Source organism: Schistocerca nitens, chromosome 3 (genome assembly GCF_023898315.1).
Source record: "Schistocerca nitens isolate TAMUIC-IGC-003100 chromosome 3, iqSchNite1.1, whole genome shotgun sequence".
NCBI lineage: Eukaryota > Metazoa > Arthropoda > Insecta > Orthoptera > Acrididae > Schistocerca > Schistocerca nitens.
Window position 1 is genome coordinate 282,589,070 of NC_064616.1, and position 19,344 is coordinate 282,608,413.

The 19,344-nt window shown below is 40.0% G+C and overlaps 1 protein-coding gene across 1 annotated transcript in view; it reads right to left on the minus strand.

Annotated features, from left to right (window-relative positions):
* LOC126248248 (1-phosphatidylinositol 4,5-bisphosphate phosphodiesterase eta-2-like) overlaps positions 1-19,344 on the minus strand; it is a 551,756-nt gene that overhangs the window by 93,424 nt on the left and 438,988 nt on the right. The window contains exons 7-8 of the mRNA XM_049949098.1: positions 10,984-11,101; positions 10,729-10,814 (exon numbers count right to left, since the gene is read on the minus strand). Coding sequence (XP_049805055.1) covers positions 10,729-10,814; positions 10,984-11,101 — 204 coding nt within the window. The remainder of the gene's footprint in view (positions 1-10,728; positions 10,815-10,983; positions 11,102-19,344) is intronic.

A 19,344-nucleotide genomic window follows, 5' to 3' on the forward strand; every position in this document is an offset into this window, starting at 1 on the left:
GTCTGTACTGCTTACCGCTCATGTTTCACTTGTGCACTCCAGAAAGATACCTTCAGAAAATACTTCATAACACTTAAACTTATATTGCACGTTATCAAATTCCTCTTGATATGTTTTCCTTGCTATTACCAGTCTGCATTTTATATGCTCTCTACTTCAGCCATCGTCATTTATTTTGCTACTACTTTTAGTGTCTTATTTCCTAATCTAATCCCTTCAGCATCACTTGATTTAATTCAACTAAATTCCATTACCTATGTTTTACTTTTGTTTATGTTCGTTTTATAATCTCTTTTCAAGAAACTATCCATTTCATGTAACTGCTCTTCCAGGTGCTTTGCCATCTCTGACAGAATTACAATGCACCTCAAAGAATAACATTTTCCTGGCTCTGCGTGACATGTTTGTTGTTGGTCACACAACAGGAAAGAGCTACATAAATTCCTTGATTTTCTGAACAACATTCATTCAAAAATCAGTGTCACCATGGAGGAGGAGAGTGAGGTCAGCCTCTTGTATTTAGATGTGTGCATCTACAGAAGGCTTGAAAATGTTCTAGGGCACAGAGGTAACAGGAAACCTATAAGCAAAAACCAATATATTGACTCTCCTTTATACCACCAACTATCCAAAGTGCAAGCTGCTATGAAGATTCTGTCCTTGCACACATTCCACATCAGTGATAGTAAGAGCTTGTGATCAATGTTTCCTCAGGGAAACAATGATGTTCAATAATTATGATGAACTTCCATAAATAAGGCTGTTGTGTCTAGAGTGACCAACTCCATAGTCATAACCCTTTGGAAGAATGGTTTAAGTTGCATAATAACACTATATATGTAAATACACAAGACAAAGGGCTTCCTCTGACATAGAATGAACATGCCTGACTGCCTCCAAAATGTGGGAGTACATGAAATGACGTGTGTTTGTGGAAAGCTGTATATTGTCAAAACAGCAAGGACACTAAAAGCATCCGGATATACTGCCATATTGTCTTAAAAAACACTTAAAGTACTAAAATGTACCAATGTTTTTAGCCAAGTTGCAGTGGCCTTCCTCAGAGGAAAGATTGATGATCCAGGGTGTAAGTGCATCCGTATTATCACTTTCAATAGACCATCGATGTCACATTTAGTAGATTGTATTGGGCCTAAAATAATATTGGACAGTATAAAGAGAGAGGGAGATGATGTATGGCCAACTATTTGCGAGCTGCATGACTTGCTGGCAATTGGTAGCCCACTACAAAACTGCAACAAACTTCTGGGGGTTGCGTTTTCATGCTGTTGGTAGTAGAAAGACAACACCAGTTGTGCATATGCAGTTTGTTAAGCTGGTTGTGGCTGTCTTTGGTAAACTCGCTGGCCTGCAATCACAACTGGCCCATCGTACTGGGATTACTAGCAGCTAGGATGGTGGGAGCCTGTAGCTGCCTTCACTGTTGGTGTGTCAGGCTGCTTCAGGGTTTTGATTGCCTCTCTCATTTTTTGTGTGCACATTCATGGCTGTCTTGCCAGTACTTGGGTGTCTTGAAACTTTATAGTCTGCCCACAGTCTTGATGGTTCACTGCTAGTGCTGATCCATTGTTTTGCCCCCTGCTATGCATTTGCTATCAGGCCTTCCAGTTTCCCCAGTGTAGGCAGCACCACACTCACACTTTTACTGTGTTCTTAGTAGACTCTACTGAACACTGGATCCTCTGGCCACCTCAGAAGACTTTTTATGCATTCTTGGTTATGCACCCGGGCTACTCAATGAGTGAGACACTTAATGTAAAATAAGAATACCACTGGGAGCTGTTCTTTCATTTTCTATATCTGACATCCTACTGAATTTAGTAGCTCTTCATTTTGCTTTATTGTCATATCCACTGGATCAGGAGGTGTCACACAGCTCCATCAATTCTTGTTTGATATTGATTTTGTCACCAATGCAGTCAGATCGAGCAGTCAGCACATGTAGGATGGCACACTTCTGAACCTGATGATAATGGTGTTCAGCATGTAGCTACCAGTTGATGTGTGTTAGGTTCCTGGCAGACCTTGTGACACAGTTTGCCATTTTGCCAGTGGGAGTTCCATAAACCTCCACACCCAGGAAAGGAAATGCTCAATCACTTTCTTGTTCTAGTGTGAACTGCATGTTCTTATGCAGACTGTTAACACGCTGATGGAATTTATGCAGCTCTGCTCCTCCATGAGTCAAGATGACAAATGTTTAGTCTACATATTGCAGCCAATGGCAAGAGTGGAATTGTGTGGAGCTTAAGGCAGTTTACACAGATGCTTGCATAAAGATGTTTTCTGGTCTCAGAGAGAGTGGGATCTCATTGCCACTCTGTCCATTTGTTCATAATGTCTACCATGCCAGGTGAAATAGGTTGGTGACAAACAAAACAGCACCAGATCACAGATATCAGGTGGTGTTCATTCCTCAGTGATGCTGATTGTCTCTTCTCTTGGAATATTGGTGAAGAGACACATTATGCAAAAGCCAACAAATATATCAGTTTTTCCATTGTTTGATTAAGTATATCAGTTTGCTGTACATGCTACTCTGATATAAGTTGAATGGAGTGAGTCAAATCCTTCACATATGATTCTGGATGTTCCATAAGGAATTGCAGGTTTATAGCCAGATACTTTGCTAGATTGTAAGTAGATGTGTCAAAATTAACAATAAGCCTCAGATGGGAAAGGGGGGGGGGGAGGGGGAGAGAGCGGCACCTCTCCTAATGGATCTTAGCTACTCCATAAATTCTTGGTGTTATTGTGATTTGGTGATGAGTCCCCTGGCTGTGTCATGATTAATTCTGGAGTCTCAGATTAAGACTCACATCTCAGTAACAATCTTTGCTGTTGCATCACTGCCATGGTCCTTGTAGGTGGGATAACTCAACAATTCCACCATTTTTGATGCATATTGCATCCTTTCCATTGCAACTGTGGCTTTGTCTTTATGCACTTGGAGAACCATGATCTCCATTCCTCTAAATCCTTCTATGGTGGCTCTTTCTTCCTGAGAGATGTTACATTAGTGTGGTTTTACTCTTTTTAGGGTTCTGAGTATCTTTTATGACCTTTTTGGCTACAACATGTGAGACCTATTGGAATGCTGATTTGACATACTGAATAATTTCTTCCATAGAAATCCTTGCAGGTGTCATTATAAACTTTAGCTCCTTGGACAGTACTGACATCACTGCCTCGATTAAGGCATGATGACAGGTTTACGACAGTTCAAGATGCATCCAGCATGTATCTTGCTTCCTATGTGTCATTCTTGTTAGTACCTCAAATTTCCTCTCCTGGCAGTTACAGAACGATTATTTTTCTGTGCAGGCTTGTCCGTATGTTATATCATTGATTTTGCTCCAGTTTGTCACTGACAGGTTTGACAATAGCCACAGATGCTTCTGGAGCAGTACTCTATTGTTGGTGCCCACAATGCTGTGGAGTTTTGGATCCTTTTCCTCCACTAAGCATAGACAGCCCATTTGTAAATGATTTTTGCTTTCATGGTATCCCACTGGGGCCAAATCTTGAGGAATTTTGGGACAACGTGGTTGTTCTGGCACCTCTTGAGAAATGCAAAATCATGAAGCAGCTTTCCTTCTCTTTCCACCAAAGTCCCAGATTTTGCATATGGTTGTAAATGATCTGCCCATACAGGTCACTGACATAAATGTGTAGGCTTCCATGGTCAGCATCAGTCTCATTAAAACCATACTGGGTATACTGTTGGAATTGTGTGAACAATATATTTCGTGTGTGATGGAGCAAAGTGCACTGTGTAAAATTAGACCTCTTTGACCTCTTTGGCATTGCCTAACACTCTTTGTGTGTGCTGATTCTTGTGTTGTGATCGCTGTAATCTTGTTTTGTTCTTGAATGTGCAAATATAGTTATTAGTAAGATGTCTCTTTTCTCCTTAATACTTATTCAGCTGTGCAAACCCCAATAGGTTATGGGCCCAGCGTGCATTTGGAATAAGTATATCAACAAAATAGTAAGGAGAAAGTATTGGAAAAGTTCCAATTTACGTGAAGTGCGAGTGATCCTTACAAGACGATCGCAATTTTTTTCCACATTATTTTTCGGTGTTCTTTACGGCAATAAAAAGCAAGTTACCGTTAAGAATGAGTGCGGCACAAATTCCACAGATTGAAAGACTTATAGGTCGCGAAAACTATGCAACCTGGAAGTTCGCAGTAGAAGCGTATTTACGTTTAGACGACCTATGGGACGTGGTAGATGGGACAATGAAATCCACAGATCAGAATTATTCAAGTAAGGATAGGAAAGCAAAATCAAAATTGATATTGCTGATTGATTCGGTGAATTATGTTCACGTTGAAAAAGCTGCTACAGCGAAAGAAGTCTGGGACAATTTACGAAGTGCATTCGAGGATGGTGGTCTTACGAGAAAAGTAGAATTATTACGCGAGTTAATTACCACTCGTCTGGACAAATGTAAGAGTGTAGACGAATACATTAACAAAATATTAACCACGTCGAACCGACTGAGAAACATCGGATTCGAGATAGCTGAAGAATGGATAGGAACATTGCTTTTGGCAGGACTGCCCGAAAGGTATGCACCTATGATTATGGGACTTGAAAGCTCGGGTATACCAGTCACAGGCGACAGTGTTCAGGTGAAAATCCTGCAGGACATAAGGAGTGCTCCAAGCTATTGTACATTGGAGAAGGAAGGTGCGTCTGCTCTCTACTCAAAAAACAAAAAGAAGAAACCGGTGAGGTGCTATAAATGTCAGAAGATGGGACATATGGCGTCTCAGTGCAAAGAAAAAGTAAGCCCAGGATCAGACACTCAACGAAGGAGGTATGTTACTGATAGCCCAGAGAGAAGGACCAATAACAAAGGTAAAGCACTCTCATATTTTTATTCTTTTGGTGGGATGAGCAACCGTGATATGGAATGGATTTTAGACTCAGGTGCATCTGTGCATATTGTTAAAGATAAATCACTTCTTTATGACATCAAAGATAAGACTCATATGGGAATATCTACTGTTGATGGCAACAAACTCCAGTGTCACCTGGCTGGGAAACTAGATCTACATGTAAGTGTAAATGGTGAATCAGATATGGTTACAGCACACAATGTTCATTATGTGAAAAATGTGGCAACTAACCTGCTGTCTGTAGGGTAAATTGTTAAGAAAGCAAATACAGTCACCTTTGACATGCAGGGTGCAAGAGTAATCAGTGAAAGTGGTGAAGTTATAGCTACAGCAAGTAACGAAAGGGGTATTTTTAAGTTGGATATCATTGACAGTAAACATAAAAATGTTAGTGATTCAGTATATTCAGCAGAAGGTTTTTTATGGCACCGGAGGCTTGGACATCAAAATAGAAAGAGTATGTCTATAATAAAGGATATGGTAAAGGGAATACAGAATTTTAGTGTGTCCAAGGATCCTTGTGAGACATGTATAAAGGGAAAACAAGCAAGGTTACCCTTCAAGACTAGTAAGAGTAAATCCACAGAAGTCTTCCAGTTAATCCACACAGATGTATGTGGTCCGATGGAGTGTGAATCTATAGGTGGAAATAATTATTTTCTTACGTTTATTGATGATTACTCACGATATACTCATGTTTATTTTCTTAGTTCTAAAGACCAAGTGAGTGATATCTTTGAGGAATATTGCAATATGGTTGAAAGATGGACAGGAAAGAAGATCAAGATCATCAGGTCTGATAATGGGAGAGAATATATTAACCAGAAATTGAAGAAACCTCTGACAGAAAAGGGAATCAGGCATCAAACTACCGTAAGGTACAGCCCATCTCAAAATGGGGTTGCTGAGAGGGCTAATAGGACCATTGTTGAGAAAGCAAGGAGCATGATGACTGACGCTGAATTATCCAAAGATTTTTGGGCAGAGGCAGTGTCAACAGCTGTATATTTGAACAATAGATCACCTACAAAAGCATTAAAGAGTAGAACCCCTTATGAAATATGGGTAGGAAAGAAACCTGATCTAAGCAATATAAGGGTTTTTGGGTGTGATGCAATGGCACATATTCCAAAACAGCTAAGAGGAAAGTGGGATCCGAAAGCTAAAAAGTATATTTTTGTAGGCTATTGTGAAAATTCAAAGGGCTACCGATTAATGGATCCATTGACTAAAAAGATTGTCACAAGTAGAGATGTAATATTCTTTGAAAATAGAAAGGACTCAGAAGAGAGCAAAACCACTAAGTCAACTGCACCTAGTTCAGAAGGTGAAACCTTGTGTGAGGAAATAGGAAGTGAAGAAGAGGAAGACGACAGCCAAGGACAAATGGAAGCAATTTATGATGACAATGAGTTAGAAGATGAAAAACATGAAGAAACCAATGTAAGGCGTTCTTTCCGTGTACCAAAACCAAAGGAATATCCGGATTTTGAGATGTATACAGCACAGTCTTTTAATGATGAGCCAAGAACAGCAGAAGAAGCAATGAGTGGCCCAAACTCTCAAGAATGGAAAGAAGCGATGAAGAGAGAATTAGAATCTTTATATCAAAACGAAACCTTTGAATGGGTAGATATGCCAGGAGATAAGAAACCACTGCAGGCAAGATGGGTATTCAATCTGAAGAACCCTGAAAGCTCATCACCAAAATACAAAGCAAGACTTGTGGTAAAAGGATATTCACAAAAACAAGGGGTAGATTACAAAGAAACTTTTTCACCTGTAGTCAAGTATGCATCATTGAGATATCTTTTAGCCTTGGCAGTAAAACGAAATTTAATAATTCATCATATGGATGTTAAAACGGCATATTTAAATGGGAAATTGGAGGAGGAGATATATGTCATTCCACCAAGGGAAGCCATAAAAACCAGGTCAGAAAGTAAAAAGATTTGGCGTTTGAGAAAAAGTATTTATGGACTTAAACAAAGTGGACGCTGCTGGAATCGATATCTACATGAAACTCTAATAAATATGAATATGAAGCAATCCAAGGCAGATCCCAGCATTTACTATAAAGGGAGTAAAGGGAGAAAAGAAGAAATAATAATAATGGCGATATGGGTGGACGATTTCTTTATCCTGACTGAAAGTGAAGGCCAAATGAGAATTTTCAAGAAACAGCTGCAAACCAAGTTTAAGGTGCATGATTTGGGAGAAGTTAAACATTATTTAGGTATGCAAATTACTAAGGATGAAGAAAGACAAGAATTGAGCATAAGTAAATCATCATACACGGAAAAAATATTAAAGAAATTTGGCATGAGTGATTGCAAACCCATAAGTACTCCAATGGAAGCAGGAGTGAAGTTAAGTGTAAATGAGACTGATGTGGAATGTGACAAGAATGTTCCTTATTTAGAAGCAGCAGGGAGTCTGTTATATTTGTCTCAAACATCACGACCCGACATTGCTTTTGCCACCAATGCAGTGAGCAGATATTGCAGAGACCCAAAGGAAAAGCACTGGAAAGCTGTAAAGAGGATATTCCGATACCTAAGAGGAACCTCAAACTATGAGCTAAAATACCATAGAGATGGTAACACAAAACTAGAGGATATAGCGATGCGGACTGGGGGAGTGAATTGGGAGACAGATACTCCACCACTGGCTGCTGTTTTAAATTAATGGGGGGCCTCACATCATGGTCCTGTCAAAAACAAAAAACTGTTGCATTGAGCACTGTAGAGGCCGAGTATATGGCACTATCCTACACCACACAGGAAGCATTATGGCTACGAACATTAATAAGTGAAATAGAACCCAATTTAATTGAAGAACCTACAACCATCTTCTGTGACAATAAGGGAGCCATAAACCTAGCTAAAAATGATGTTACTAGTGCTAGGACAAAGCATATTGATATACGGCACCATTTCATTTGGGACCACGTAGAACGACAGAACATTGCCGTGGACCATCTACGTACAGAAGACATGTTAGCTGACCTTCTGACCAAACCCTTGGAAAGGGAGAAGTTTGAGAAGATTGTGGGACTATTTGGTTTATCTTGTGGAAGCAACACACAAAATATAAGTTCAAGGAGGGGTGTTGGAATTGTGTGAACAATATATTTCGTGTGTGACGGAGCAAAGTGCACTGTGTAAAATTAGACCTCTTTGACCTCTTTGGCATTGCCTAACACTCTTTGTGTGCGCTGATTCTTGTGTTGTGATCACTATAATCTTATTTTGTTCTTGAATGTGCAAATATAGTTATTAGTAAGATGTCTCTTTTCTCCTTAATACTTATTCAGCTGTGCAAACCCCAATATATACTGCAATGTTGCCTTATAAAATACTTAAGGTACTAAAGTGTACTGACACTTTGGTTGAGTTGAAATGGATTTCCTCAGAATACTTTTAATGAGATTGACACCAGCCAAGGAAGCCTACACATTTATATCAATGACCTATACGGGCAAGTAGTTTACAACCATATACAAAAGCTGGAACCTTTTGAGAAATAGAAAGAAAAATCTGTGTAGTTATGTTTATCAACAACTTATTTCACCTGGCATGGTAAATATTATGAAAAAAATGGACGGAGTGGCAATGGGCTTCCCCTTTCTCTGATAGCGTTGAACAGCTTTATGCAAACTTTCTTAAACTCCAAGCAATTGCTGCTGTTGGCTGTGATACATGGATGACACATTCGTCATTGGGGTGCATTTAGAAGCAGAGCAGCAAAATTTGTATCAGTGTATTAACACCCTATATAACACCACCCAGTTCACATTAGAATGAGAAAGTAACAGCATGGTTCTGTTCTTGATATGGAGGTTTACAGAACTGCGAGTGACAAAATGGTAAACTAGGTTACAGGAAAACTACACACACCAACATGTACCTACACACCAAATCTCATAATCATCATGTTTGGAAATGTTCCATTCAACTCACATTGACCATTTGAGGCCACTGCATCAGTGATAAATACAATATCAAACAAGATTTGATGGATCTGCCAAACACCTAAGTCCTTCGCAATAAAACAATAAGGATTTGGTATGGTCCACTAAGGATATTGGCACTAATGATGCACAAACGCAGTTGCGGGCACGCTATGGAGTTTTGAGAAGCACGAGTACTGGCAATACAGCTGTGGCTGTGCACACAAAATGTAAGAGAGGCAATCAAAACCCTGAAGCAGCCTGACAACATGAACAGGGAAAACAGCTATACCCTACCAGTGTTCTGGCTATTAGCACTCCCAGTATGACAGCATATGCACAACTAGTGTCACCTTTCCCCTACTAACAGCAGGTGAACACAGCCCCCAGAAGTTTACTGCAAATTTGTAAAGGGCTACCAACTTCCAGTATGCTGTGCAACCCACAGTCATCCACATATTCCCACCCCCTCTCCTTATACACATCAATGTTATTTTAAGACTAATAAAATCTACTAAATATGATATCGGTGGCCTAGTGACACTGTCAGGATGCAAAATATTGGTGGTCCCGAAACCAAGATAATCAGTTTTTCTCTGAGGAAATGTCACCAAAACATTGGTACATTTTAGTATTTTAAATATTGTGTAAGGTGACACTTCAATATACATAGAATGCTTTTAATGCTATTGACACCTGTCACTGAAGCCTATGCATTTACATCAGTAAATGAATGCATTAAAGAACACGAATACCACATACATTTAGGGCAAATGGTAAAATCAACAGTAGCAGAGTGCTAAGCAAAACGTGACCAGGTTATGAATTTTAAGAACGTATGGGTCCTTGTGGCCAATGGCCTTGCCGCAGTGGTAACACTGGTTCCCATCATATCACCATAGTTAAGCGCTGTCAGGCTGGGCTAGGACTTGGATGGGTGACCATCCAGTCTGCCGAGCGCTGTTGGCAAGTGGGGCACACTCAGCCCTTGTGAGGCAAACTGAGGAGATACTTGATTGAGAAGTAGCAGCTCCGGTCTCAGAAACTGACACACGGCCAGGAGAGCGGTGTACTGATCACATGCCCCTCCATATCCGCATCCAGAGACGCTTAAGGGCTGAGGATGACATGGCGGCCCGTCAGCACTGTTGGGCCTCCATGGCCTAGTAAGGAGGAGTTTATATTAGTTTATGGGTCCTTGTGCAAGAAACAATTTTAGAAGGAAAGCTCATGAAGCAGTCAAAATAACAAAGAATGAATACAATTTCAATAGAGGTGATGATTAAAGGCTTCTGTCTTTCTGGCTACCCACTATTAAAGAAGTAAACACCCAGCCATGGTGAGTGGGGACATAAATAGGTACCAGGAAACGACTAAGGCAGCACATCAATAATAAAATTTTGGATTCACCCTCTCCATCTGCTTTTAGTATGTACCCAATGATGATGGTCCACAAATAGCAGCCAGAAGATGTTTGTCCAATGACTCCACTTCTCAGAAAAAGTGCAGGAAAATGGCCTTTTCTAAGTGGATGCGACACTGTCATTTGAAAATGTTCAGCCAGTGGAATCCTGAAGAACATCCAAGCACAGAGAAAGAACTACTGAACAGTGAAGAAGTTTGAAGAGCAATATGTCAGAAGATTTTATCATCACCTGCAACAGGCAAAAAAGCCTGAAGACTTCCAAATTCACATTTAGCCTGCTTTAATGCAAATGTTATGAAAACATTATGAAACATAGTTTCAATTCTCTTGGTATCAGAGGTGCCAAACATAAAACTTTTCCAGTGAAACGGAAATGGCTAATTTGACTGAAGTTCTTTATGATGTTCAGTATTACTTACATTCGACACAGCGACAATCTTTTTTCAGAGCGCTGATGTATCCCTCTACACTGCTGTCCCCTCTTAGCTGCCCTCCTGTGAGATATCTGAAAGAAAGCATTTATTTTTAACCAGGCAAATTATCCACCTAAGTAAGATCATTTTAAATGGGTTTTATTTTCATTGCGTCATTATTGAGCAATCTAACTCAAGGAAAGTGATGCAATTGAGAAAGTAGAAAGAAGGTTACTAGTACTTTTATAAGACTGTACTTACGTGTTATGGGATGATGCAATGTAGTAGTGATTCAACGGTTGAGACATATCTTGATAAACGACTTTGTGATCTGGCCTGAATATTTCAAATTCTTCTGACATCAGAAGGTTTGTAAAACCTAAGGAAGGAAATATGTATTTAATTTTTGTTCAATTAAATTGAACACTGCTGCAAATGACTGAAATATGTGATATTCATATCGTTAACTTATGCCCTTAGAGTAGCTCTTTTTTTTTTTTTTTTTTTTTTTTTTTTTAGCTTACAAGTAAATACAAAGTCCATGCCCACTTTAGTTGCAGCTGATTTTGTTCCCAATCAACCCCATTTCAACTCCCATTGTAGAAAAATAGTTCAATAGAGCGAAACATATGGGGAATCCAAAATAGGCTACCCAAATGTCACAGGCTGTGAAGCAGCCATTTAAACTGAGAATGTCATGCTCAGCAGCATGGGTGGCCAACTTTGTGGTAGTCCAGAATGAGATTTTCACTCTGCAGCGGAGTGTGCGCTGATATGAAACTTCCTGGCAGATTAAAACTGTGTGCCCGACCGAGAGTCGAACTTGGGGACCTTCGCCTTTCGCAGGCAAGTGCTCTACCATCTGAGCTACCGAAGCACGACTCACGCCCGGTACTCACAGCTTTACTTCTGCCAGTATCTCATCTTTGTGGTGGTCATTTGTTTGAGTTGACAGCTAGTTAGTGGTCACGTCCACATAAAATATTGTACAGATGGTTGGTTGGTTGTTTGGGGAAGGAGACCAGACAGCATGGTCATCAGTCTCATCAGATTAGGGAAGGAAGTTGGCCATGCCCTTTCAGAGGAACCATCCTGGCATTTGCCTAGAGTGATTTAGGGAAATCACGGAAAACCTAAATCAGGATGGCCGGACGCGGGATTGAACCGCCGTCCTGCCGAATGCGAGTCCAGTGTCTAACCACTGCGCCACCTCGCTCGTATTGTACAGAAATTGCTGATATATGACATGACTGCTTTCACAAGTGGCCCAACCTCTGATGCCATATAATAAGCCAATCACAAGTGGATAACCACTCATGCACCATGAATATAAATGTTTGGGCTTTTAATAGTGCTATCATCAGAAATGAGACACTTGTTGGCAGAAGGTTACTGAGAAGCCTAACTGATACTATATTATTATCAGTTAGATAAGAATTGGTTGATAGAAATAGGATCCAATCTAAACAAACTAAAAAGATGGAATACAGAGAAATGACCCAATTGTATGGAACAAGAATTTTTTCACATGTATGTCACAAAAGGCCATAATTGTGATCTGCTTCTTGAGGCAGTGTGCTGACAAGAACTTGATGATTAAGTGAATCAAGAGATTACCTTAGAGTGATAGACTGCCTATGGCTTTGGTACTGCTCAATGGAGAAGAACTCAACTGACAGAACAACGCTAAAACGCAGTTATAAATATAGTATGCTGGTGTTATAAAATTTGCTGTGAAAATAACTGTGCATCAAAAGTCCATTATGGAAGACTACACTGATTCTACCTCATCAAAATTATTACATGAACAAAACGGCCTGCATTTTAATTTGTGAAACAGTTACTGAATATGCATTAAATTACACTGTGTTTAACATCATGTTACAACATGCGTTTTGGAGCTCTGTGCTGGATGAACAACAGATGTAAAAGTGTTATGGGGTGGCACTGAACATTTTTAACAATCTAATATGCTATCAGCTGCATGCAATCTCCATAACTACCTTTCTTTCCTGATGGTATTTTTGTTTAGTAATAAGAATGAAGCAGATTGCAGTTATAAGAGTCGAGGGGTATGAAAGGGAAGCAGTGGTTGGGAAGGGAGTGAGACAGGGTTGTAGCCTATCCCTGATGTTATTCAATCTGTATATTGAGCAAGCAATAAAGGAAACAAAAGAAAAGTTTGGAGTAGGTATTAAAATCCAAGGAGAAGAAATAAAAACTTTGAGGTTCGCCAGTGACATTGTAATTGTGTCAGAGACAGCAAAGGACTTGGAAGAGCAGTTGAATGGAATGGGCAGTGTCTTGAAAGGAGGATATAAGATGAACATCAACAAAAGCAAAACGAGGATAATGGAATGTAGTCGAATTAAGTCGGGTAATGTTGAGGGAATTAGATTAGGAAATGAGACACTTAAAGTAGTAAAGGAGTTTTGCTATTTGGGGAGCAAAATAACTGATGATGGTCGAAGTAGAGAGGATATAAAATGTAGACTGGCAATGGCAAGGAAAGCGTTTCTGAAGAAGAGAAATTTGTTAACATCGAGTATAGATTTAAATGTCAGGAAGTCGTTTCTGAAAGTATTTGTATGGAGTGTAGCCATGTATGGAAGTGAAACGTGGACGATAAAATGTGGTGCTGCAGAAGAATGCTGAATATTAGGTGGGTAGATCACATAACTAATGAGGAGGTATTGAATAGAACTGGGGAGAAGAGGAGCTTGTGGCACAACTTGACTAGAAGAAGGGATCGGTTGGTAGGACATGTTACGAGGCATCAGGGGATCACCAACTTAGTATTGGAGGGCAGTGTGGAGGGTAAAAATCGTAGAGGGAGACCAAGAGATGAATACACTAAGCAGATTCAGAAGGATGCAGGTTGCAGTAGGTATTGGGAGATGAAGAAGCTTGCACAGGATAGAGTAGCATGGAGAGCTGCATCAAACCAGTCTCAGGACTGAAGACCACAACAACAACAACAACAACAACTACTACAACAACAAGAATGAATTAAGGATGAACTGTGAAATTCAGAACCACAATACAACTCAATACTAAATCAAAGGATTATGCTATTACAGACTGCCAATGACCTTGCCACAGTGGTAACAGCAGTTCCCATCAAATCACCGAATTTAAGCACTGTCAGGCTTGGCTAGCACTTGGGTGAGTGACCAACCGGGTCTGTCAAGTGCTGTTGGCAAGCGGGTTGCACTCAGCCCTTGTTAGGCCAATTGAGGAGTACCTTGACTGAGAAGTAGTAGCTCCAATCACGAAATCTGACAATGGCTGGGAGAGCAGAGTGCTGGCCACATGCTGCTCCATATCCATGCCCAATGACGCCTATTGGCAGAGGACGACGTGGTGGTCTGTCGGTACCATTGGGCCTTCCGAGGCCTGCTCTGATGGAGAGAGTTATTAGGGACTCATTTTATAATTTATCAGACTATTTCAACTCAGGGATCTTGTTAACACAAGTGTTCACAATATACAAGCTTTAAATTTCCCAGTTGATAGTGTTCTCTAAAAAGTTACATATATGTTTAATTTGAATTATTTGATAAAAAATAGCAGTTGAATAGTGTACGAGGAAGAGCAGTGCTTTTCTTCTTTTTCAAATTAGCAACTTTTCATAAAACCAGGCAACAGCTTACCTTTCACACAAACATTTTTCCTGCGCAGTTTGTTGAGCTGAAGCTTCTGTAACTGCTGAGACATCTTGAGTTTTTCCCTGGTTTCAGATGGAGGATTAAAATTCCCTTGCCCTATGAGGTAGGAAATTATCTGGTTTGCCATATTTTATTAAAAATTTTTTTTGATGATGACGATGGCTAATGCTGCTTGTAGATTCTTTGTCAAGAGCCAACAGTTTCTTTAAAATGAATCTCTTGGAAAAATAGGCACAATCTACATCCAAATCTACATAGATTCTATGTATTCCACTGTATGGCACATGGTAGAGGGCACCTTATAGAACTACTAATCATTTCCTTTCCTGTTCCACTCACAAACAGAGCAAGGCGAAAAAAGTTTTCTATAAGCCTCCACATGAGCCGTAATTTCTCATCTCTTATCTCTGTGGCCATTACACATAATGTATGTTCGTGACAGTAGAATTGTTTGGCAGTGAGCTTCAAATCCCATTTCTCTAAACTTTCTCAATAGGGCTCCTAAAAAAGAACATTACCTTCCCTCCAGGGATTCCCATTTGAGTTCCCGAAGCATCTCTATAACACTTACGTGTTGTTCAAACGTACCAGTAACAAATCTAGCTGCCCACCTCTCTGAATTGCTTTGATTTCTTCCTTTAATCCAACCTGTTACAAATCCCAAACACTCAAGCAGTACTCAAGAATAGGTCACACCAATGTCCTATGGCAGTCTTCATTACAGATGAACCACATTTTCCTGAAATTCTCCCAATAAACCAAAGCTGACCATTCTCACATGCTCATTCCATTTCATATTGCTTTGCAATGTTATCCCCAGATATTTAAACAATGTGTCTGCATCAAGAAGGACAGTACTAATGCTGTATCCAAACATTACAGGTTTGTTTTTCCTACTTGTCTGCAGCAACTTACATTTTTTTACATTTAGAGCTGGATGCCATTCACCATACCAACTAGAAATTTTGTCTAAGTCATCTCGTGTCCTCCTACAGTGTCTCAACTTTGGCACCTTACTGTACACCACAGTATCATCAGCAAACAAATACAAATTGCTGCCCACCCAGTCCACCAAATCATTTATGAATATAGGGAACAACAGCAGTCCTATCACACTTCCCTGGGGAACTCCTGACAATATCCTTGTCTCTGATGAACACTCATAATTGAGGGCCACATACTGGGCTCTATAACTTAAAAAGTCTTCAAGCCACTCATGTACCTTTGAACCTATTCCTTATGCTCATAGCTTTGTTAACAGCCTGCAATAGGGTACCATGTCAAATGCTTTCCAGAAATCTAGAAATATGAAATATGAAATCTGCCTGTTGCCCTTTACCATTTCCGTACCCTTCTTATATATACTTATATATAGGAGTCACTTGCACTTTTTGCAGTTGCTTGTGATCTTGTGCTGGGTGAGAGATTCTCGATAAAGGTACGCTAGGTAAGGGGCCAATGCCATAGCATACTCTTTGTAAAATCGAACAAGGATTACATACAGACCAGGTGACTTATTTGCTTTCAAATCTTTCAGTTGTGTCTCTACGCCAGGGATGCTTATTACTATGTTATCCATATGGGAGTTTGTCCAATGGTCAAATGTCAATAGCCTTCTCTATGGTAGTACCTTTAGTCTCTTCACATGAATCCAAAACCCATTTAGGTTTACGAAATTCCAGGATGCTGGAATAGCTGTGGATCAGCAACTTCTGTTAATCAGTACATCAAAAAACTAGTCAAAATCTGCAAATTTTTTTTTCACTCAACTGCTAGTTTCAGGCCAGTACCCATTTTCAAATCATTGTAACATAGTCAAAAATGGTTGAACATGGCATTTATGAAAATGTAAAATGTGCTGTATGTGTGGTAACTTGTTCATTTGCACTGTTTTGACATGAGTTTTACATTTTTGGAAATACCACTTTTGACTTTGTTAAGGTGATTTGAAAATAGGTCCCAGCCTGATACTAGTTATTGAGCCTTGTAAGAGCCATTATATTGGGAAGTTTTGTCTGTGTCTGCCTTTTTTTCTTACTGAAAAGACTGCAAATATATGGCAGCTGAGGGGTCAGGAAAAGGAATAGTATGGTTTCTACAGCAGACATACTTCATTATTTCTGTGGGCAACTCCTCATTGGGCTCATGAGAACACAGCTGGCAGATAATGTGACAGGTTTGACCCATCCTTTTATACTTCTATTGATTCATTTCATGTTTGTCTTTCAGTGGTGATGATAGCAGTATAACATATTATTGCCCACTGTTTGCTGGATTTTATACAGTTCTTTGTTGTGATGAAGTTTACTGTTTCTTGATGGTCACAGTACTTTGCACAACCTGTTTGCTTCCTACTGAAGTGGAGGTGATTGTTACATTATAGTACATTTGCGGGAGTATGCATTCATGCTTATTCTTTTGGCCTTTATTTGAGCTAACACATCAGCTTTGTTAGTAGGCTTCTTACCCACTGAGGCAAAGGGTATAGCGAGTATGAGCAGCTGTGGGGATTTGCATATCTTCTTCACTTTTGTATAAGACACTTACTTGGTTATCTTAATCTCCTTTTTCTCCTGAAACATAGAGCAGTACTGACTCCAAATTTCCTGCACAATTGCTGGAGAAATTGATACAGAACTCAGAGTAAGCATAAGATTCCCACAAAGTAGGGTTCTTTGTCACATCTTGTCTGTCTACTACATTCAAGTGTTGTGAAGCCATATTATTGACACTTAAAACAACTACAAGAAGTTTGGTAGACATGACTAAACTTTTTATCAGTGAGAGATGCTCTTAATGCCTCCTTGGCTTGGTTCATGATATTTCTCAGATCAGTTAACCTTTTATCTGGCCATTCCTTCAGCAATTCCTTTGTAACAGTTTTCACAATATCATCACAAGAGACTATGCCTTTACTCAAGTTAAAGGGATAATGAATTTCCACTGCAGCTGGGTAACTAACTTTTTACATTTGGTTCAACTTGTTTGGCTATCATACCTATAAGTAATGCCCCATTCTCAAGTCATATACCTGGCTTTAAGTTATTATTTATGCATTGTATGGTTTCCTGAATGTAAGAAGGTGACACCTTTTAATTACAACAAAAACACTTTGGTACTTGCTGTGTAAATAGCCAGTGGTACACAGCAATAACACAAGTGGATGCCACCATCCAGGTGCACTATACACAAAGCAACTCCCCATTCTGGCCAGCAGCCTTCAGATAAAGGACTAAATTCTGCTTCCACCACAAGCCCATCAATGTGTCACATCCATCCTTCGGCAACCACAGAGAGTACTGGCAACTGGGACTACTTCACTTCTGCAAAGTAGAGTGCAGACAGAGACCTTTCTGACAGTTGCACCTCTCAAGCTTTTCCAGTTCTGCCAGTGGTTTCATCTCAGCAAGAATCCCATCAGATCCAGAAATTCTGCAGTTCCAGCAATTATGTTGAGTTCTAGACTTATGACAGTTCAGGACAGTAAGTGCAGTCCACCTAGTCAGTGCAGCTCATAGCCTGCACCAGTCACAACTGCCAAGTGTCGAGCCCAGCTACAAACAATTATCAAGACTTAATTATAAACTGCCAGACACAGCAGAGTCTAATGAACACTTTAGATAGACAGTTCTTATCAGGTACAGAACGTTAAGTGCTACACATCAAACTACCACAAAAGTTAAGTACTACCAGTGTATTATGGTGTAACTAAATGATACTTACTGTTTTACATTGTGTTGTCACATTTGTGATCTAATGATGTGTTCTGAGGATGTATATGTGTAGATATTTACAAGCATACATATACTCTTACCTTATAGTACACTGACGTGACAAAAGTCATGGGATACCTCCTAATATCATGCCAGACCTCCTTTTGCCTTGTGTAGTGCAGTAACTAGTCATGGCAGGAACTCAACAAATCATTAGAAGTCCCCTGCAGAAATATTGTGCCATGCTGCCTCTATAGCTGGCCATAATTGTGAAAGTGTGCCAATGCATGATTTAGTGAATGAATTGACCTCTCAATTATGTCACATAATTGTTTGATGGGATTTGTGTTGAGTGATCTGGGTGGCCAAATCATTCGCTCAAACTGTCCAGATGTTCTTTAAATCAACTGTGAAAAATTGTGGCCTGGTCACATGGTGCATTGTCATCCATAAAAATTCTGTCATTGTTTGTGAACAAGAAGTCCATAAATGGCTGAAAATGGTCTCGAAGCAGCCAAAAATAACCATTTCCAGTCAATGATTGGTTTATTTGGACAATAGGACCCAGTCAATTCCATACAAAAACAGCCCACACCATTATGGTGCCACTACCAGCTCACACAGTGCCTTATTGACAACTTGGGTCCATGGTTTCATGGGGTCTATGCTGCACTTTAACACCACCATCCACTCTTACCAACTGAAATCAGGACTCCACTGACCAGGCCATGGTTTTCCAGTCATCTAGGATCCAACCAATATCATCACGAGCCCAGGAGAGGCGCTGCAGGTCATGTTCTGTTAGCACAGACACTTGCTTCAGTTGTCTGTTGCCATAGCACATTAATGCCAGGTTCCATGGCACTGTCCAAATGAATACATCACCATACATCCACATTGATTTCTGTGGTTATTTCACACATTGCTGCTTGTCTTTTAGCACTGACAACTCTACACAATCGCTGTTGCTCTTGGTCATTAAGCAAACGTCAGCCACTGGGTTGTATATGGTGTCAGGCATTAGCCTGAAATTTGGTATTCTTAGCACACTCTTGACACTGTGTATCTCTGAATTCCATTATGATTTCCAAAATGGAATGTCCCACGTGTCTAGCTGCAACAACCATTCCACAGTCAAAGTCTGTTGATTCCGTTAATGCGACCATAATCACACCAGAAATCTTTCCACATGAATCACCTGAGTTCAAATGAAGGTTCTGCTAGTACACTGCCCTGTTATA